A 22,647-nucleotide genomic window follows, 5' to 3' on the forward strand; every position below is an offset into this window, starting at 1 on the left:
GTCCATAGGTGTAGTGTAGAAAGATCTCACTATTAAAAAAACTTTAAAAAGTAAATCTATAGGCCATATGCCTATGTTCCTGTTTTTTTTTTAATGCAATGTGTGCACTTTTTTTTACTTTCTCGTATAGATCTAGATCTACATAGTAGATTCTAGGCCTGTAGAGGAAGTTTTGTAAATCGTGCAAAAAAAAAAAGTGAAATTATGACAAATCACGTTTTACACCTCCATGAGTTGGAAAAATTTAGCTTTGCTATTGTGTCTGTATGTCTGTTTGTGTTGGTCTCTCTGTATGTGAAAACAATAAGTTGAGTACCATTTCAGTAATGTTGACCAAATTTCATATATAAGTATTAGATCTAGATTTTCTAGATCTACATCAAATGTGTAGTTCTATATCAACTTTTGATGGGTTTCCGGCATTGGTACTTACTTTACTTCCGGTTTCTAAATAGCCAACGACTTGTGTACCATAATTCTATTTATAACTATAACGTATTATGCGCAGGAATCTTTTAATTTTTGATCGATTTTCGTTAACTGGAAGTGGTATTATATTATATTATATTATATTATATTATATTATATTATATTATATTATATTATATTATATTATATTATATTATATTATATTATATTATATTATATTATATTATATTATATTATATTATATTATATTATATTATATTATATTATATTATATTATATTATATTTCTTCTATTGCATGAATAAGACTAAGAGATCACTCCCGCTTTTTGCAATTGTAAATTTAAAGTATAACACTTCAGCGAGAGGTCTTAGTTATAGATAAAGTAATTATGAAAAAATAAAAATATGCTTAACAGTAACAGTCTAATACTAATATTGTATTTAATTCTTAATAAAAGATAGGCTACTGGAAATTACCAAAGCAATATGTTGTTTTTTTCTTGTTGTTGTATCTCTAGGTTTATTTTTTAAACACTTTTCTCTTCATGGAATGCATATAAATATAGGGCATTGGAGTACCATCAAAATTGTTTTGTTTTATAGCTACAGATCAAGCATTGCTTGGTCTTGATGGTAGCTGATCATTGATAAATAGGCTATAGACCCTGTCATCTTGAACAGCTTTCACTGTTGTTGATAAATGGGCTATAGACCCTGCCCTCTAGAAGATCTTTCACTTTGTTGATAAATGGGCAATAGACCCATTCATCTAGATCTTTTAATGTTGTTCATAAATGGGTTATAGAGACCCTGCCATCTAGAAGATCTTTCAATGTTGTTGATATATGGGCTATACACCCTGCCATCTAGAAGATCTTTCACTGTTGTTTTTTCGTGTGCACTTTTTTCTGTTTCGCGCTTTTTTCTGTGTGCGATTTTTTCTGTTTACGCTTTTTCTGTTTGCCCTTTTTTCCGTTGCGCAATTATTTTATTTTTTTGCGCTTTTTTCCGTTGCGCTTTTTTCTGTTGCGCATCTTTCTGGTCACCGTTTATAAGCGGCAATGTTTCATCTCAAAAACTTAAGGGTGGTTTCTTTTATCAGTTTTTAAAGAAAACTGGCATGTCTCATTCGACTTAGTGACGCCTCTCTTTGTATCTGACACCACATTTCTTGAGAAGATGTGGATAAACAGAGCGCAATCTGGCCTCGGAGCTTCATCAAAGACTTGCTGGACTATGAGTTTTAGTCAACCTTGTGTTAGCCCCTTACCGTAGACCTATCATCAGTCGAGTGTCTCTTGGATTTTATCTCTAGATCATTCCTTCTGTTATACACCACACTGCTGTCTTTCAGTGCGCAGTTTGACAGCCTCATTTTTTTCTATATTGTGATAGAGAGTAACATAGACCCATTTTGTGCAATTCAAAGCATGCATGAGACATGTCCACTATACATAATTTGTTTATAATAAATTGCTGCTGTAAGAACTTGAGGAAGAAAAGAGTTTTATTCGTTTTCTCAAAATTCTTTTTTTTAACGTAGATTTACTTTGAAGCAAAATCAAACTATATCAAAACAATAAGTATAAGAATAAAACTGACCTTTTTAGTTTTTATCTATTATTTTTCTTAAGGGATTAGCACACACTATATTACACGAAAATCGGGCACTTTGGTTCAGCCAACGCGATATAATGTTACAAGGCATCAAAGGCGTAAGCAGGATTTTGGTTTAGAAGGCACACAAAATATGTTTTTGAAAGTATCATAAGGATCATATTAAAAATTATATTATTTGAAAACAATATAGAATGACAATAAAAAGAAGAATATGATATAAATTTAAATGAGTATCTTATTTAGAAAACGTCCTGTATGAATGGAATAGTAGTGTGATGATATGATAAATGTTTACGTATTAAACTAAAGCACAGTTTCCCAGCAATTTTTTTTGGGTAGGGGCTCCTTTTTATAAAAGCCAAGAGAACCGGAACCCTGAAAATGGCACAGTTTTTAAAAAAAGACGTTTAATCAGGTCCAAAAAATAACGTGTCACGTGCATTTAAAAAATATGTTTAATGAATAATGTAATATTGTGATTGATATTACTTATTATATTAGGGGTCGGCGTGATCGTGCTCGAACCCCCGGGCAGATGATTGTTCTGGATTGGACAAAAAGAAAAGCCGGCTGAAATCGGAATCAACGGCATATACTGCCCATAAGCCGTCGACACGTAATACTTAATCGTGTAATAGTAATAGAGAGGAATCTCTTTCAACTTCAACATAATTATTTCTAAAATTAATGTTTCAACTAATTCAACATTCTATTAATTGGAAAACAACGAAATACTAAGTAGAAATTATTTTAACATTAGAGGTTACTTAACTTAGTAGTAATGTGGTATGTTTAGAAGAGGGTGGTTTAGAGTTCGTTTGTGAAGAGGAGGTGGAATATGGTATAAATGGACATAGTGAGAGAGTGGTTGTATGTGGCGTAGTGCTGCTGATATAATATATGGCTACGTTTTTATGCATGTATGTATGCAACTCGACTTTTTAAAAGGCTATTAAAACAGGTAGATCAAAATCAAAGTGTTTTCTGCGGTACAGTTGAATCAAGAGGAATGGTAGAGCTTGTGACTGCTGCCCCGAAAATCTCGAGTTCGGATCCTGGTCTCCGTTCTGTAGAACATTTTGCGTCCACCCATCTCTTAAAGTTCCCTTTCAAACCTGACGGTCTGGTACTATGAGACAAGTGAAGTAGAGTTCACTTGTTTCTGTGACCACGGCATATGAAGAGATAGTGTGGTCAGTACTATGGCCAGCCGCCTTTACTTACCCTAACGTGAGTTAAATACCCATAAGAGCTTGGTGGACTCAGGATTTGAACTCGAGACTTACGGGTTGGCAGGGCAACGTGCTGACCACATTATCTCCTTGTATACCGAGGTCATTAAAACAGCCAAACTCTACTTCATCTGCCACATTTTTTTTTCATGAGCACGAAAGGGAAGAGATGATGTCGAGTGATTCACGGGTCATTGGTTTGCATGAAATATTACTTCATTTGGTCATTCCAGGTAGTTTCCATAAAATTTTATCTTTAGGAACTGGTCTAGAACAATTAAAATCTAACAAAAGATTGCGGACCAGCTTACTAAAGTTCTCACGTATTATAGAAAAGACGAAGCCTGTTCCAAACGAACACGCATGGAGCAATGTATGAATCTCAGACTTAGAGCAAGTCACAATTGGATGAACTCAGACATATTATTCTGAACTTGAGGTTGCAGGACAAAGTGCCCTAATATAGACCTATGGAGATGGGAAGATAGAAGCCTATGAGGGTGCAAATAAGAAGGATGTGGCGCTGGGTGGGACACATTCTGCGAAAGGCTCACCAAATTGTGACACGTCAGGTGCTTGAGTAGAACCCCCAGGTAAGGCAAAAGAGAGGGTGCTCAAGACAAACCTGGAGGCGGAATTTTGTTGAAGAACTGAAGACAGCAGGGAGATTGCAAAATCAACATCCGGGGGCCGGACAAAATGGAAGATATGCTCCACAAGGAGTAAACAGAAGGATGTCAAGACATCTGGATGAACCTTTGTTTAGAAAAATTCTAAGTTGGTCTCATCTGCCATTGTGATCTTCTTCTTCTTCGTTCTTAATTTTTAGTGTTGGAAGGGATCGAACTAGAGACTTTGGTTTAGCAACTATGAGCCTTTACCTACTCGACCACGCCAACCCCTTTCCAACACAATTAAGATTTACGTGTCAACTGATTATTGACTCCGATTTCAGCCTGCTTTTCTTTTTGGATTTCCTTCCATAGCCTTTGTCCAACCAAGAACAGCTACAAGGCAGCAGTTTGTTTTTATTTTTGGAGTTGTCTCTCCTAGAAGAGTGGCTGTCCCCAGCTAACGAGCCTCATCTGCCCAAGGGTTCGAACTCGAGACTTTTCGGTTTAGCAACCATGAGCTTTACCGACTCGACCACGCTGACCCCTGCCATTGTGATGAGGCCCCAGAAAAAACCGAACAACTCTTACAGGACTGTACCTTGTACCAACAGACGCGGTCTACACTGACCTCAAAACTGGCCAAAACACTCCCTCAAAGACAAATTGTATGATGAGCTTGCAATTCTGGAGACCACCGTCAGTGTTTCTTCCAGACAGAGTTTCTTCCAGGCATCTCTTCGGGGGGGGGGGGGGTTCCGCCCCATCCCGAAGAATGTATGTCTACCGCCCCCCCCCCCCCCCGAACGAAATGGATTTTATATAGTAAACATACACTTTTACTAGTGTCCGCCCCAGCCTCCCCCCACCCTCGAAAAATGTTGACCGCCCCCCCCCTCCCCGAAAATTTCAAAAGCCCCTCCCCCGGAGAAAAAAGTCTGGAAGAAACACTGCTTCCAGACTTTTTTCTCCGGGGGGGGGGGGGGGGGCACTTGAAATTTTCGGGGGGGGGGGGTAGACTTTCTTCGGGGGATGGGGCGGACACTCTTAAAAGTATATATTTTCTATATAAATTATATAATTTCATTTCGTTCGGGGAGGAGGGGGGGGGGCGGTGAAGAGATGCCTGGAAGCAACTCTGACCACCGTGAAGTTTGCCTGCGATGTTGCTCTCGGTGTAGGAATCCTGTTGTACTTTTTCTTTCTATCTGTTTTCCTACAGGCTATTCGGTTAATAACTTAATTAGAAGGCCCTAAATATTAAATGTGAGGCTTACTCCATTGTAAATAAAACACTTGAATGAAGATAGAACTTTTGTTTTAACAACGCCTCGCATTACGGTACGGGTCACCTTGTTAAATTTAGATGCATACTTTTTACAGTTTCCTTTTCATTGTATGAGATATTCGGAAGATGCCCCTATGACGAAAACATGCGAATTTTCGTTTTAATTTAATTATTTTAATTAATTAATTTTGTTTTAAAATAATTCTTGATATAACATGTAGGCTATATCAATTTTGAAGTTTATGTCAACAAAAAAATAGTAGCAATTTCGGGGACACAATTGTGTTGAATTCTAAAATATCGTTTTAGCAAGCAACCTCCTTTCAAAATAGTCCGAATAAAACGGTAAGTTTCGATTTATTTAACGACTTTTCCAAAACTTTCCACTAAACTTTCCTGTGTCGGGGGGATGACATTAGCTACTCTATGGAGTTTTATGTGATGTTGAAGACGACTTTTAAAAAAAAAAAAAATTACAGGCTGATGTGAGGGTCACTGATGTCCAGCCTCCACAGAGGTCGTAGAGTATGATCTACAGTCTACAGTTTTCTTCATAGGGTTAGTTAACTTTGCCTACATTTGCCATTCATATTTCCATTAGAATTAGAACAACCATCTGCATCTTCTGGAAACTTAGACTTTTCTGCTGGAACATTGTCTACGTTTATATATATAGAGAGAAATATCCACTTTGGTCAGCATTGATTCTGTTTTGAAGCAGTGTTTCTTCCAGACTTTTTTCTCCGGGGGGGGGGGGGCACTTGAAATCTTCGGGGGGGGGGGGGCGGTAAACTTTCTTCGGAGGGGCGGACACTGTTAAAAGTATATATTTTCTATATAAATTATATAAATTTCATTTCGTTCGGGGGGGGGGGGGGGGGGGCGGTAAAAATTTTTCGGGGGGGGGGGGGGGCTTCGCCGCCCCGAAGAGATGCCTGGAAGAAACTCTGTTTCGAAGTTTGTTCCGAAACGGTTATCATGTTTTTAAGTATCTATGGGGTGTCGTCACAGAAAATAAAGTCACAGGGAAAAAAAGTCTTACATGTTTATTTGAATCGAGTTTGTTAATACGTGTATGTTTTCAGAAAGTGCAAATCAGTATACGATTAATTCAATGTAATGTGCTTAGGATATATTTGTATAGTAATATTTATAACACACGTAAAGATATTTAGTCTGAATTATGTAATTTTTTTTTAAATTTCCGATATAGAATATAATTAAGTAGAATGTGTTTTTTTTAAATACAAGTTTTGAGTCAGTGTGAAATGGGAAGAAGACAGTTAATATGCTGAAAGAAACACTGAATATGATTTGTGGTCCTCAACTAATCGAAACAATAGTTCAACCACCTTCGTCGCCCACATTTATAACTCTCATTACATAACAAAGCATAGGATCAAGGGGACGGAGTGGTCTAGCTGTAGTCTCGAGTTCGAATCCGGGTTCAAGTCAGTAGACCGTCCCTGAGTCTACCCAACGCTGATGGGTACATAACTCACGTTAGGAAAGTAAGGCGGCTGGGCATAGTGCTGACCACACTATCTCTTCATATGCCGAGGTCACAGAAACAAGTGAACTCTACTTCACTTGCCCTATAGACCGTCAGGTTTGAAAAGGGAACTTTACTTCATAGGATCTAGAATCTAGACAAAAAGCCGACACGCAATCGTCATCAGTCCATATGGATTGACAAGGCCGAGAGAAGAAAGGACTAAAGGCAAAAACATACGCAAAGCACCATGATGTGCCTAAATTTCTCTTTTAATTTTTCTATCGGGTAAATATGTAGCGAAATTTGAGTCTGATGTGTAAATTATGTTTTAGTATGTTTACTTATTATGAAGATCAAGGACGGATTATTATTAAAAATCATAACGCGTTTAGTAACTTTTACAGTTTATAAATATGTTACTAACAAAACATGCATATTTGCTTGTTTTCTGTAATATTTTTCCTGTGACTTTTTCCCGCTCACATCGTCTCAGACTGAATGAAGCATCATAAGCAACATTCCCTCTAAGGGGAAAAGGCTAGTGTACAACTTGTATTTTGTGTACGCGCTGTTCTAAAAGTCTTATATAAGGATATACATAATTTACAAAATGACTGGTTCAAAACTACCGCGCGGCCGCGCAACCGCGCAGATTAGAGGGAACATAATGTTCATAAGATGTATCGAAAAAAAATTAGGGTGATATAAAACCTGTCTAGGTTGTAGTTGAGAGGTCGACTCGAACTTTTTATCCATGTTATCCCTTCGCGGGGTCTGGGCCTTCGGTATCGGATGTGTCCTGAAAGTCCCAGGGAAACTGTTTTTACATGTTAGTGTTAGTACTAGATCTATTACAAAATAAACCGTGGTGATCTCCCCTAAACTTTCTCAGATTTTCTAATATAAAACTACGAGGGATTGCAACTCAGGACATAGACAATATGTGTAATCCATTTTTAATTACTTAAACTTTTTATAATGGAATGGAATCTCGTAAAAAAAAAGAATTGCACACTAATGTGAACGCCTAATAAAATGTGCATAATAGTGCGGGATATTATTAGTACTTTAAAAATTTACGTGCGTTTTTTGAGAAATCGGAAATAGCGTAAATTAGTACTTCTGGTCAACGGAAATTACTCAAAATTTGACAGAAGGTAGAGAATTAGATCTTTTACTTACATGTGAAATTTCATTTATTTATCTGAAATAGTACTCAAATTATAGACTTTTGAAAAATTCAAAGTAGGAAAAGTACCACTTCCGGTTATCGGAAATCGCTCAAAAGTTAATACTGATCTACGATTTTGATAAAATACTTATATATGAAATTTTTCATCAACATAGCTGTAACGGTACTCGAGTAATTGTGTTTACACACAGACACACACAGACACACACACACACACAGAGAGACATACGGACAAGATTGCAAAATTATGTTTTTCCGTATCAATACTTTCTCTATACTTCGTATATACGAGAAAGTAAAAACCAAAAAACAACACATGTAACTATTGTAAGCTAGTGCTACCGAATATGAATAGGCCTACAGTAATTCTAAATAGAAGAACTTTGTGAAATTACGAATAAATAAATAAAAATTAAGACTATATTGCATTACTCTACACGTTTACCTCATAGAAGTAAGCAGACAAGATAGTCAATTATCATTTAATTAATGTTTTACAATTCGAAACAATTCTTCAGTTCCTGAACACTTGTTGTCGTAAAAAAGAACCAATCAGTACCCACCATTTTTGTTTTTATTCCGTAGTGAAGTAAAAGCGTCGCTGTATCAAGATGGCGGACAAACAGGGCGATTCAGGTATCCTGAAAGTTGAAATGCAACAAGATCTCAAGAACAAAGCATTTTGATGCTAAACAATTAATAAACTAAAAAACATTTCTTATTTTCCATGCATAAATATACCTATATAGATGTATGGTACTCGAACTTATTTCAAAGCTTAGGCCTAATTCTTTTCTTTCTTCATTTTCAATCTGATTCTTAAACTAAAACTTCCCCTACTTTCAACTTTCAAAGTTGTTGTTTTTTTTTACTCTTCTTGTTTAAATCTAACTGACGAGTCCATTGTCACCAGTTTTAACGAAAGCATTGTAAAATAATCACAACTGAACTGAGGGGTATAATTACTTGTACTTGGATCATGCCTTGCTTACACTTACTTGCTTTGGTTTTATGAAATTTAAAGACTAGAATCTGTATTACTATTACTAAATCTAGTAGAGATTCATGCCCATTTTCTTGTGAAGGCTGTAACTGACATTTGAGGGTCTTTTATTCTTTTATATGCCTAAATACTAATAGAATTATAATTCCAGGCAACAACAACACTATGATATATATGACTATGATTCACAAATTAATACTGAAGGATTTTTACACATTAATAAGCCATTTTAAGGGATTTAAGCTTAATATAACTCCCTAGTCAAGTCATCCTTAACACCCTGCACCATTACATCATGCTTCAGTCATTTTAATCACAATATAATAAATTTCATCCTTTTTACTATTCTTTATTTATTACTATTTAAAATTTGAAGTGAAATTTAAAATTTCAAACATCACATTTTATTTATCAGCATTGTAAAAATGTGTAATAAATCATATAATTTTATATTGCTGGCTCATTGTGATGCTGCTGTATGTTTCATAGTTAGCTTCATGTTGCTTACCAGCAATGTAAACTAATTAAATAAAATAGATAAATCGAGCACTTTCAAATTTAAAAAAACAAACCATTTCAATTATCCTTGGTTAGAGGGTAAAAAATGGAAGTTCCATGTGAAGATACAACAATGTAAAATTTTTGTAAAAATAGGTGCGCTGTTACAAAGTTTAGATTAGCTTCCCTCAATCCACCATCACCTCGAGTTACAACAGAACTACTACTTAAATAGGGTTTTAGGACATTAATTTTTACTCACAAAAGATACCAGACTCTAGACCAACTTGTACCCTAACCTTAAGCCTAATCTTGCATTTCATTTCAAGTATATAGCATTTTGCTGAACCACTACTTGCTACTGAATTCCTCAAGCAAATAGTAATCAGTTTTGTTTTCAGTTACTCAACTACTGTGCTCCTCACACAAGAATATATATCAACAAAATTACCTTACTTAATATCTAATGTCAACATCTAACATTGTGTGATGATAACATTGTAAAAGAATCATGTGTTGAAACATTTTTAAATGAGCAATGGCTATTTTGTCTATAGTATAGAATAGATACATGTACACACATTGGTATTCTTTATAAGCACTTTGAAATTTGTTCTCTTATCCATTAAAATTATTTTTGCTAAACTGAAAAGGTAATTGCTTTGTAGTGAGCAATTTGCAGAATACGACTCTATAATTAGTTAACTATGCATCTTGTTAGGTAGTGATACAGACAGCACAGAAGAGCCAGTGGTTGGAAATGTAAACAAATTTGCAGTAGTGCCACCTAACTACTCAGGGAAACCAAGGAGAGGTCATCTCATATTTGATGCATGTTTTGAAAGTGGTAGGTTTAGTCATTTATAAGTTTCTATTAAAAGTGTTAAAAATATTAGGATAAATTTAGAAAACTATAAGGTTTTAGATAATTAAAGACAGTTAAAATGTACTTACATCACATCTAAATGAATTAATAAAAACATTTTATTATTTTTTTTGGAAATAATTCATGATTATTTAAAGCACTCTTTAAACACAATTTTTTTTTAATGGCTCATATACAGAAAGTGTATTGCTATGCAACCTGTCTAAGAATGAAATTAAATTATTAAGAAATCAAAATGCTCTTTTAAAAAATGTGATTTCTTTTTGCTTCCAGGAAACCTGGGTCGTGTTGATTACATCACAGAGACAGAATATGACTTGTTTATACGACCGGACACATGCAACCCTAGATTTCGTGTTTGGTTTAATTTCACTGTGGAAAATGTCAAGTCAGATCAGGTAATGACAAAAAGATGTACAACCATTTCTTAAAGTATGCAGCATAGTCATTTTATAGTCAGGCTGTAAAAATTAATTTTCAGTCATAAATGTAGTGTCTGGCTTTTACAATACAGTTTGTCATTAGAAACAATTATTTTTAAGGTGTACCTACTTTAAATAGTTCATTTGTACACATGTATATAAACACAATTTTATAAAGATCTATTTTGTAACAAAATCTTTACATAAGTTACATAGACCTATTGATTTAAGTCATATCATCTTTACTGTTTAAATTTGTATAAACCTTTATTTAGGTATCTCAAGTATTCTTCTAACTGGTAGATAACTATTTGTTCCATTAATTTTTTTTTACTTTTTTATCAATACCTGATGAATTTTTTCCCACAGAGAGTCATCTTTAATATTGTCAACTTCAGTAAAACAAAATCCCTCTACAGGGATGGTATGACACCAATGGTCAAATCAACCAGCAGGCCTAAGTGGTGAGCAACATTAACTGTCTCTTTGTTCTTGAATATACACATTTTGTGTATCAGCATTAATAACAATTTGTTAAGCGTTGATTAAATTCTGGTTTAATTGTGCAAGTTTAACTTTCTTTGCCACCTTCACATAATCAATTGTTAAAATTATCACACACACACACAAAATACTAATAATTTTACTATCGTTCATTAATTTTTTGTATTAATTTTAAAATTCTTATTAAAAACCAAGTCAAACAAATAGTTTTAGCAATGTAATGGAGAATTAGTTAAGCTATTTTTTTAATGAGATAAAAAATTGTATCTGTTTGTGCTCATTTATTGAAGAGTTACATTGCTATCAAAATTTGTTCTCATGTAGCTGTTTGTCTATGTTCTATTTTCTAGTAATTACAGTGCTATAAATTTGTTTTTACATATGTCTGTTTTTGTTCTAATGCCCCTAGGGTTAGAGTGCCATCAAAGTTTGTTTACTACTACCGCTGCCCAGACCATCGCAAAAACTATGTCATGTCCTTTGCCTTTGTTTTCGATCGTGAAGAAGATACCTACCAGTTTGCTTACTGCTACCCATATTCCTACACAAGGTTACAGAACTATCTCGATAACTTAGAAAAAAGAAACTATGATTTTTTTACCAGAGAGCTGTTGTGCTTAACGGTGGTAAGTTTAAAGTTTTTTTAAATTATTGAACATCTAGTTTCAAGCCTTAGATCTTATGGGGTTGCTATAAGTTTCCCTTTCAAATCTGACGGTCTATGGAGCAAGTGAAGTAGAGTTCACTTGTTTCTGTGACCTCGGCATATGAAGAGATAGTGTGGTCAGCACTATGCCCAGCCGCATTTACCTACCCTAACATGAGTTAGGTACCCATCATAGTTGGGTGAACTCAGGGACGGTCTACTGACTTGAACCCGGATTCGAACTCGAGACTTACGGGTTAGCAGTCCAGCTCTCTACTGCTAGACCACTCCATTGCTATGCTACAACTTTAAATTAAGACATATTTTGCAACTACTTTAAATTGAGATAAAATAAACTAAAAGAACAACTTTTTAAATTTGTTTTTAGCAACAACGAAGGCTTGATCTTCTAACCATAGCTAGTCCTGATTTGTATGCTGGGGAGAATGAGAAATTAAAAACTGTGTTGATAACAGCCAGGGTACACCCAGGGGAGACCCCGTCATCATTTGTTTGTCAGGGTAAGAAAAAAAATTATTTTAAATTGTTTTTTTTTTACTCTCATTGAATAGGCTAGACATGTCAGTGTTGTTTGTCACATTTAATGCATAAGCTCACATATTCATTTAAATCCAGGCTAAAGTAATGAAAAGAGACTGTTTTTTCTATTGCCCCAGAATATAGTCAGTTGTTTTAATTTTTTTTCTTTGCAACTACAAAAGTGGTTGCAAAACTTGATTTGAATGGTATTTGATATTATAATTATTACTTTGATGATGCCATGCTATGCGGCTATGCTGGTACTAAGCTGAATCTATACATTTTTTTTTTAAATGAAAGATTTACTAATGCTGATGTTTAAAAAAAAATTAAATAAAAGCTTTATCTGAAAATCATTACTTAATTCTTCTATGTCATTGCTGTATACACATCCAAACTACACTTGTCCAGTTGATGTTTTGTAAAGGAACCAGTTGTTTTGCTGATTTTTTTATATTTTAAAAATCTAAACCTCTCATTTTCATAAGTTTATTAAATTCTTGTTTTCTATTATCAAGTATTGTTTATTCTGCCTGGACAATTTTAAGCTTGAAATGTTTTACCAACAAATTATTTAGAAGTTTTATTGTAGGCCCACCACAGTGCTGTTGATTATAATTGTAAAAATCCGTGCATATTTTAAAAGTTCATATAATATTTAAAGTCTTTTACATATGTTCAATTAAATACAATTTTATTGAATTATTTTCATATCTTTTCAATAATGCTGTGTAATATTGAATATAGCTGAACTATATCTTTTTAGGGATTTTTTAATTATTTTTTATTAAGCAGCTATGCTATTGCTAAAATACTGAGAGACCATCTGTCTTCAAAATGTTCCAATGTTATATTTCAGGGATCATTGATTTTTTAGTGAGCAACCATCCTATTGCTAAAATACTGAGGGACCATCTTGTTTTTAAAATAGTTCCAATGTTATATTTCAGGGATCATTGATTTTTTAGTGAGCAACCATCCTATTGCTAAAATACTGAGGGACCATCTTGTTTTTAAAATAGTTCCAATGTTGAATCCTGACGGTGTTTACTTGGGAAATTACAGGTAAGTTTTCACCAACTGCCTGAGTCACAAGTACAGAGTGTGATAGTGAGCAGTTATTTCCTGTTCAAGTTTTTAATGTTGGCTTAAGTTAATAAAAGGCAATATCCTCTCAATTTCCTGTTCAAGTTTTTAATGTTGGCTAAAGATAATGACAGCCAATATCCTCTCAATTTCCTGTTCAAGTTTTTAAAGTTTGCTAAAGTTAATAACAGTTAATAACAGGCAATATTCTCTCAATTTCCTATTCAAATTTTTAACATTGGCTAAAGTTAATAACAGGCAATATTCTCTCAATATCCTGTTAAAGTTTATAATGTTGGCTTAAGTTAATAACAAGCAATATTCTCTCAATTTCCTGTTCAAGTTTTTAATATTGGCTAACGTTAATAACAGGCAATATCCTCTCAATTTCCGGTACAATATAATAATAATAGGCAATATTCTCTCAATCAACTTACTATTTAGTGGGTTTTTTTTTCAATTGATTTTTTTTCTAGCAGTTGACAGATTGGGGGTGGGGGGGGGGAGTCTATAACTAATACACCCATTAACAATATTTACTGAACCAACATCAATCTTAAATGTTTGAAATATTATATGCAAGCTTGCAACCCATACTGTTTGATATGGCTAAGGTTAATCAAATGTGGGGAGCAGTTCTAAAAATTGGGAATCAATGAAAACATTAATCAATCACTTAACCAGACCCAACTAACTAATCAATACCAAGCTATTTCTAGAGCTTTTTTTTTAAATTGGGTTAACTGTTTGTGATAGCCCAAACCTATTACATATTTTTTTTAAAATGGAAAACTTATTTCATGTTAGGAAAATACATTGATAATGCTAACCATTATTTTAGAAATCTATTTTTATTTATTATGCAAAAATGTAAAAAATAATATATAGATCTAAATTTAGCTTATTGGCCCTAGCTATGCTTTCAATACATAAAGATATACTTCATTCTGTGAAAAAAAGATTAATTTTACCACAAGATGAGCTTTAAAAAATAAATTCCCATAATTTACTTAGTAGGATTATATTGGTCTATAGTATCCATTTATAACAATGGTTCTCACTAATCCATTACATCTAACCTAATGGTACTCTGTAATCTATGACATAACCTAATGGTACTCACTAATCTATGACTTATATAACCTAATGGTACTCTCTAATCTATGACATAACCTAATGGTACTCTCTAATCTATGACATAACCTAATGGTACTCTCTAATCCAGGGGTTCCCAACCTTTTTTTACTCTAGAGCACATTCTAAAATACCGGCAGGGTGGCGGGCACCACCTATTTTAAATCGACAAACTCCTTCCAGAGGCGTAGCGACCCTTCCCTTCACCCGGGGACAAAACTTTCGATTTGCACCCCCCCCCCTCAAACTTTCGGTTTGCACCCCCCTCAAATTTTCGATTTGCACCCCCCCCCTCAAATTTTCGATTTGCATCCCCTCCTCAAACTTTCGATTTGCACCCCACCCCCCTCCTCAAACTTTTGATTTCCATCCCCTTCAACCTTTCAATAATGTTTATGAAAAAAATTCAGTCTCTGTCCAATAGTGAGAGGCGGGCACATACGAATCGTTCAGCGGGCGCCATGGCGCCCGTGGGCACGGGGTTGGGAACCCCTGCTCTAATCTAAGACATAACCTAATGGTACTCTCTATGACATAACCTAATGGTACTCACTAATCTATGACTTATATAACCTAATGGTACTCTCTAATCTATGACATAACCTAATGGTACTCTCTAATCTATGACATAACCTAATGGTACTCTCTAATCTATGACATAACCTAATGGTACTCTATAATCTATGACTTATATAACCTAATGATACTCACTAATCTATGACTTATATAACCTAATGATACTCTCTAATCTATGACATAACCTAATGGTACTCTACGATCTATGACTTATAACCTAATGGTACTCTATAATCTATGACATATAACCTAATGATACTCTCTAATCTATGACTTATATAACCTAATGGTACTCTCTAATCTATGACTTATATAACCTAATGGTACTCTCTAATCTATGACATAACCTAATGGTACTCTATAATCTATGACTTATATAACCTAATGGTACTCTATAATCTATGACTTATATAACCTAATGGTACTCTATAATCTATGACTTATATAACCTAATGGTACTCTCTAATCTATGACTTATATAACCTAATGGTACTCTCTAATCTATGACATAACCTAATGGTACTCTATAATCTATGACTTATATAACCTAATGGTACTCTATAATCTATGACTTATATAACCTAATGGTACTCTCTAATCTGACTTATAACCTAATGGTACTCTCTAATCTATGACTTATATAACCTAATGGTACTCTCTAACCCATGACATATCCCATCTTATCCCATCTGTAGGTGTTCACTGATGGGCTTTGACCTCAACAGGCACTGGCAGGAGCCATCCCCCTGGGCCCACCCCACGCTGTATGCTACAAAAAATTTACTCATGGAACTTGACAGGAATCAGGTGAGGGGCACTCATACAGAGATGTGTACATTCTATTCATTGTGTACTCAGCATTTTACTCTATAATCTATTTTCACTTTAAGCACGATTAAACAATTAATTAATGTTTGATTCTAAAAAGTAAAACTTTTCCTTCTAGCAAACCTCACAGCAAAGCATTGTCCAATTTCAAAATCATCCTATTTTCTAAAATCAAATGTTCCAATTTATAATTATCAAAACAGTCCCATTATTTAAATTAGAAAGTCCTATGAACTAGCATGACAGGATGAAATGGTGCTCACTTGTTGATGCCTCATGCACCAACGGGTTCTGAGAGATAATGATGATAAACTAATATCACTACATTTACAGTCTTATATACACTACCATAGTTCTAGTATGTAATATGAGAGGACTGGGTGGTCAGGTGGTAGAGCTTATGACTGTTAACCCAAAAGTCTCAAGTTTAGATCCCTAGCTTGAGTTTGCAAGATGTCTCAGAGCCCACCCAGCTCTGATGGGTACATGGCATATTGGGAAACAAAGGCAGCTGGGCATATTCTGAATATGTCCCAGTATGCCAAGGTTATTAAAACAGATGAATTCTACTTCACCTGTAACATGTGTCTTGGGCACAAATGGGAAAAGATGATGATTATATAATATGAAAATTATGCTAATAAGTAAACTTAAAAAAAATTCCTTTTATCTAATATCAACATTATCCTGTTAACAAAATCAAAATATCTGATTGCCTGTATGAAGCATATACTCTTGTGTCCATAGAAACACGACATGGACTTTTACATTGATCTTCACGCCCACTCCACACTGATGAACGGGTTCATGTACGGGAACATCTACGATGACACAGAGCGCTATGAGAAGCAGTCTGTCTTCCCCAAGTTGCTGTGTAGCAATGCTGAAGACTTCTCCCTCACCAACACAAACTTCAACAGAGACGCGGTCAAGGCTGGCACGGGGCGCAGGTAAGGGATTTTTTTTTAGTTGGTGGACTCTGGAACTGAGGTGGCGTGGTCAGTAGAGTGCTCTTTACTTTACTCTAACATCTCTAGAACAGTGTGATCCAGCACAGAGTTTAAGTATAGGTGGGGGTTTTAATAGGTCGTTTATGTATCCCAGCTTATGTTAAGCTGTCGCGCTGTCTTTCAGACTTGTCTTCCAGGTGAAGTAGAGTTAACCTGTTACTTAGACCTGGCTTATTAAGTTATTGTGTGTTTAAGAGAGTCACTTTTACTTTTATAAACTCGTGTCAGGTACCCATCAGGGCTGGGTGGACTTAAAAAATCTCTTCTCTCAAATGCTGGAATTGAACTCAAAACTTACATGTTAGCAGTCGAGTACTCTACCACTAAACCACACCCCTCTCCCAACTAGGTTATACCAGAGCCCACCTAGTGAATATTGACCACATACCAATTTTGTTTTTTAGAACTTTTGTTATTGAAATATTTCCTTTCTGAAAATATGAAATTTGCAGATTACTTTTAACCTAACGTTACAGTTCACTGTACAAGAATCAATAAAGCTGAAATGCCATGCAATCAAATCTACATTCTTGTCATGTCAATTAGTCTTTTAAGTATACTATTGCTCCATTTAATTATAATTTTTAAACTGTTATAAAAATACATATTTCAAAAGCATGATGTCTTACATAATACAATATACTAGAAGAAGATTAGGTCTAAATTATAAAACTAAAATCTAATCACTTTAAGCAATTAATATGGATTTGTACACCGAGGCTCAAATCTTGGGATGTAGTTCTGTAATGATGTTTTCTTACCTACACTGAGGGTTAGATGAGGATGTAACAATAGAGGAGAACAGGATGTAATAGAAATATTTTACACCATCCAACAAGAATGAAATAAAATGTAAGCTTGTTTCCTCCTCACAGGCAGAGTTTCTTTCTTGCATCTCTTCGGGGTGGGCTGTAGGGGGGGGGGGGGAGGGCAGTCTACAGCACCACAAACAAAATATATTTTTAAAAATAGAATCAGATCTGTCCCTCCCAAAAAGTATCAAGTGCCCCCCCCCCCCCCCCCCACCAACCCGGAGAAAATGTCTGAAAGAAGCTCTTCTCGCGAGAACATGTAGAATTCCACACAGACATCTATGGCCATGTTACCCTGCCTGGCCATGTGATGTGACGTATCTCTTAAACCACACAGAAAATAGTTCTTTAACACATCATACACGGCCCCTAACTCATCCACACATAACCTGAGGTGTGTAACCCACCTGAATTCGGACCAGTCCATCACCCACCCGAGGTCAGTTAACACCCTCCTGACCAGAGGTCCATGTAATCTATCACCCACCTGAGGTCAATTATCACCCACCCGAGGTCAGTTATCACCCACCCGAGGTCAGTTATCACCCACCTGAGGTCAATTATCACCCACCCGAGGTCAGTTATCACCCACCCGAGGTCAGTTATCACCCACCTGCATTCGGACCAGTCAATCACCTGAGGTCAGTTAACACCCTCCTGACCTGAGGTCCATGTAGTCCATCACCCACCTGAGGTCAGTTAACACCCACCTGAATTCGGACCAGTCCATCACCCACCTGAGGTCAATTCAATCCCCACGGGTCCCGAGGTCAATCCATCATCCACGTCACAACTCCAGGTCCCCCATCCGGTAGCCGTCATGCAAAAACCACATCGCCGGATCCAAACCCACAATCGATCCCGGCACCCAACGTATTCCCTAGCCAGCTCTGGACAGGCATTTACCACGCCCCCCCCCCCCCTCCCATTATGCCAGAGCCGTAATGCTAGATCCATACAGCCCCAATCCTCCATGGTCAGACATACATCCACAGAAAATATAACTTTTATTCTGATCGATATCTAACTCACTCTACCCTTCAGCTAGTTAAACACCTCCCAATTGTCTCCTCACCCCCACCCCCCCCCCCCCGTCAATAGATACGTTACCCCTACCCAGCTACGAATGCACGAATGCTTAACACCCCATAGAGCCCCCCCCCCACCATCACTATCAACCTCACCCCTACCCACCAACATCCCCTACCCAGTCACGATTGCCTTATACCCCCAGATAGCACGCCACCCCCACCCCCGACAAATATCTATCTCACCCCTACCCACCAGAATAGCCTTTCACCCCATATAACCCCCCCCCCCCCCACCAATATCTACCCCACCCCTACCCACCAAAACGCCTTATATAGCCTCGCCACACCAATATCTACCCCACCCCTCTCCACCAATATCTACCCCACCCCTACCCCATCCACGATCGCCTTACACCCCCAGATACCCCACCCAATATCTACCCCACCCCTACCCCATCCACGATCGCCTCACACCCCCAGACACCCCACACCCCAACACACATCTACGTGCCGTGCGGCTCTAATTGCCCCCTGTTGTCCGAACATGTAATAAAATCATTCCCCCGGTACCTCCATCTCTCTGTAATTTTCTCCCAGCCTCCTTCTATGTAAATGCCAAACGCGCTATGACCCAGCCCGTGTTACAACCCAACCAAAACTACACGAATATTATTCTCTTTATCCCCGTTTATCCCCCCCTCCCCCTGTACTTTTTACTGGATTCCCAGCCACCCTATTTCCATAAATTTATTCCGAATCCCGAACCCGAGATAGGAGCCGGGCGAACTGATCAGTAATTTATTGTTTCTAGTTGGAGAAATGCAAATACAATGCCAAATATATGGCTGATCTTTGATAGATGGAAGGGGTCAATTGGTTTCTCTCCCCCTGTCCTTTGATCGACGATCTACTCGTTGGGGCGTTGTTGGGGGAAGGGGGGTGCTTTACAAAATCATTTGGCGATTAAAACGTGCTGCTGTAATGGTTGATTTTAGACTGCGGGAGTCTGTTGGTTTATGTATTGATGTGTAGGCTGTAAGGGTTGATTTTAGACTGCGGGAGTCTGTTGGTTTATGTGTTGATGTGTAAGCTGTATGACCTATTATCAGGGATCGGATGCATTTATTCCATTAATCCAATAATCTGATGCTTTACCCCATTTTTCCCAATAGTTCAACACTTTACACAGTGGTTCCAATTACTCAATGCTTTGTACCATTGCTCTAATAATTGTTTCAAAAAATTTGACGTTTTCTTTGTTTCCAATAATTTTACTTGACCCTATTGTTCCGATAATTTTATAAAAGTTTCCCTTCCAAACCTGACGGTCTATGGGGCGAGTGAAGTTGAGTTCACCTGTTTCTGTGACGTAGGCGTATGAAAAGGTCAGCACTATGCCCAGCCGCCTTTACTTTCCCTATCGAGAGTTAGGTACCCATCAGAACTGAGTAGACTCAGGGACAGTCTGATAATTTTATTCTTACCTTTATTTTTCCAATAATTTGATAATATTAAACCCCATAGTTCTAATAATTGATAATTAACCCCACTATTCCAATAAATTGATGCTTTACCACATTGTTCACATATGTTGTTGCATCCTCTCAATGTTTCCCCCAAATAATTTTATTTTTTTCCCTATGTGTTGATAATTTTATTCCCATTCCGTTGTATCAGTTTGGGGTTTTAACGTTATCCTTCAGTAACTTGGTACTATATCCCATTATTCAAATAATCGGGTTCTTTATCCCCTTGTTCTAATGACGCCGTATTTCTCCCCCGCCCCCCTCATTGTTCAAATTATCGAGTAGGCTAATAATTTCTTCATTGTTATATTAATTTGGCAATTCGTCGTTTCGTTAAGCACTATTTCTACTTCATCCAATAATTTCAGGAATCTATATGAGATTTCAGGAATCTATATGAGATTTCAGGAATCTATATGAGATTTCAGGAATCTATATGAGATTTCAGGAATCTATATGAGATTTCAGAAATCCAGGTAAAATTTCAAGAATTGGAAAACGACAACAAAGCCTAGCTTTTACTTGTGTATTTAGGTTGGGTCTTCTCAAACAGAACAAAATGTATAGTTTTCCAAATGCAATAAAATTCCTTCCTTTCTCTGACCTCCGTATATGAATGGTCAGCGCCATGGCCAGCTATTTTTAGTGTAGGCTTGTATTGATGCAAACAGTTGGTGGGATTGGAATTTTAAAGTTCTTGCTGTAATACACGGCTGCTGCTGTAAAATCTATGTTTGGCCTGGGTCTGGAATATAAGGATGAATCACCGGCGCCGTGTGGAACACTGGGCTGTAGGAAAGGTGAAGGTCGCTGTCTAATCCCAAACTCTCTAGCCTGGTCCCATCAATAGTTTCATCATCTTGGTGACCACCAGTGCTTTTATCAATAGTTTCATCTAATGGTCCCATGAATGGTTTCATCAGCTTTTTCCATAAATGGTTTCATCAGCTTGTCCCATAAATGGTTTCATCATTAATGGTTTTTGTCATCAATAGTTTCATCATCCGGTCCCATCAGTGGTTTCATCATCTGATCCCATCAATGGTTTCATTAGCTTCTCCCATGAATATGGTTTCATCATCTTGTCCCATGAATATGGTTTCATCATCTTGACCCATGAATGGTTTCATCATCTTGTCCCATCAGTGGTTTCATCATTTGGTCCCAGCAGTGGTTTTATCAAAAGTTTCATCATCCGGTCCCAGCAACAATTTCCATCAGTGGATTGGGACCAGTGTCGCGCGACCTTCATGATGTTAAAACTCCAGCAGTGGACATTACCTCCGGGATTCGGACTTCCCTGCAACTCAGGCATCCCAAGGGAAGTAACCGACCTGACCAGGACAGAATTTTAACCCAAATTATCTTCTCATTAAAGATTTTATCACGAACAATAAAGAACAACATTTTTTTTTATTTCATTGAGAATAATTTTTTTTGTAACAGAAAAAAAAAATCCTGGATTCGGCATTGTATCATTTGCATACTGATCTCGTTCCCTCGTATGAGAAATGATCACTCTTTGATTGGGTCTCCGTGATCATGAATAATGGTAAACGGGGATAAATATTCGGTATGCTAAAGCTGGCCAGCAACGTTAGGAGGCTGGTAGCCTACGGTCTGTGCCTCTGCTCACATTAAAGCCAGTTTTGTTGCCAGGCTGTCGGTGCCACACGCGATTACTGGCAGCGGCGGAGCTACGACATGGTAGCGCTGTGGCGTGGGCGGAACTATATTTTTTTTTAAAGTTTATCTAGCCGGGTATGTGGGATAGTTTGTTTTTAAACATCTGTGACAATATGTCGCAGGCTTATATTGTTTAAGTTTATATAGTTATTTTCATATACAGTGGTATACCGGGAGGGTTTTTTTACAGGGGTTTTAACTTTTCTTACATGGATCCCCAAAATGAAAGTTGCCTCGGGTTAAGCTGAAGCTATTGATAACGGTGCTCTTGTGCAATATCTACAATTATATGTTTATATATATATATATATAAAAGATCATGGAGAGTGCGTCCCGCCGACCATTCGCGCCCCCCCCCCCCCTCCCAAATACCACCACAAAGTGTAGTTGACAGAACAAGTTATCACTACTGTGTACAGTTACAGTTTAGTACCCTGCAATCTGTTGTAGTTTCTGGAGTTCTAGCAGCGCCCCCAACTCCAGCCACTGTAAGAAAACTCCAGCCTGACAATATACTAGCGGACAGTCCAAGCCCAGACCACAGTACCCTCTCTACTGAAACTATATCTTGACAACCCCATCTTTCAATAC

The 22,647-nt window shown here is 36.8% G+C and overlaps 1 protein-coding gene across 1 annotated transcript in view; it reads left to right on the forward strand.

The window, feature by feature from the left end:
* Nucleotides 1-8,438: 8,438 nt before the first annotated feature.
* The window catches only part of LOC131955046 (cytosolic carboxypeptidase 6), a 65,697-nt gene continuing 51,488 nt past the window's right edge, over nucleotides 8,439-22,647 (forward strand). The window contains exons 1-9 of the mRNA XM_059318994.1: nucleotides 8,439-8,504; nucleotides 10,091-10,216; nucleotides 10,529-10,653; nucleotides 11,047-11,141; nucleotides 11,591-11,807; nucleotides 12,216-12,348; nucleotides 13,318-13,432; nucleotides 15,859-15,970; nucleotides 16,739-16,941. Coding sequence (XP_059174977.1) covers nucleotides 8,480-8,504; nucleotides 10,091-10,216; nucleotides 10,529-10,653; nucleotides 11,047-11,141; nucleotides 11,591-11,807; nucleotides 12,216-12,348; nucleotides 13,318-13,432; nucleotides 15,859-15,970; nucleotides 16,739-16,941 — 1,151 coding nt within the window. The 5' untranslated portion in view covers nucleotides 8,439-8,479. The remainder of the gene's footprint in view (nucleotides 8,505-10,090; nucleotides 10,217-10,528; nucleotides 10,654-11,046; nucleotides 11,142-11,590; nucleotides 11,808-12,215; nucleotides 12,349-13,317; nucleotides 13,433-15,858; nucleotides 15,971-16,738; nucleotides 16,942-22,647) is intronic.

The sequence above is a fragment of the Physella acuta genome, unplaced genomic scaffold, assembly GCF_028476545.2.
Source record: "Physella acuta isolate Inbredline_101_S28 unplaced genomic scaffold, ASM2847654v3 ptg001051l, whole genome shotgun sequence".
Classification (NCBI taxonomy): domain Eukaryota; kingdom Metazoa; phylum Mollusca; class Gastropoda; family Physidae; genus Physella; species Physella acuta.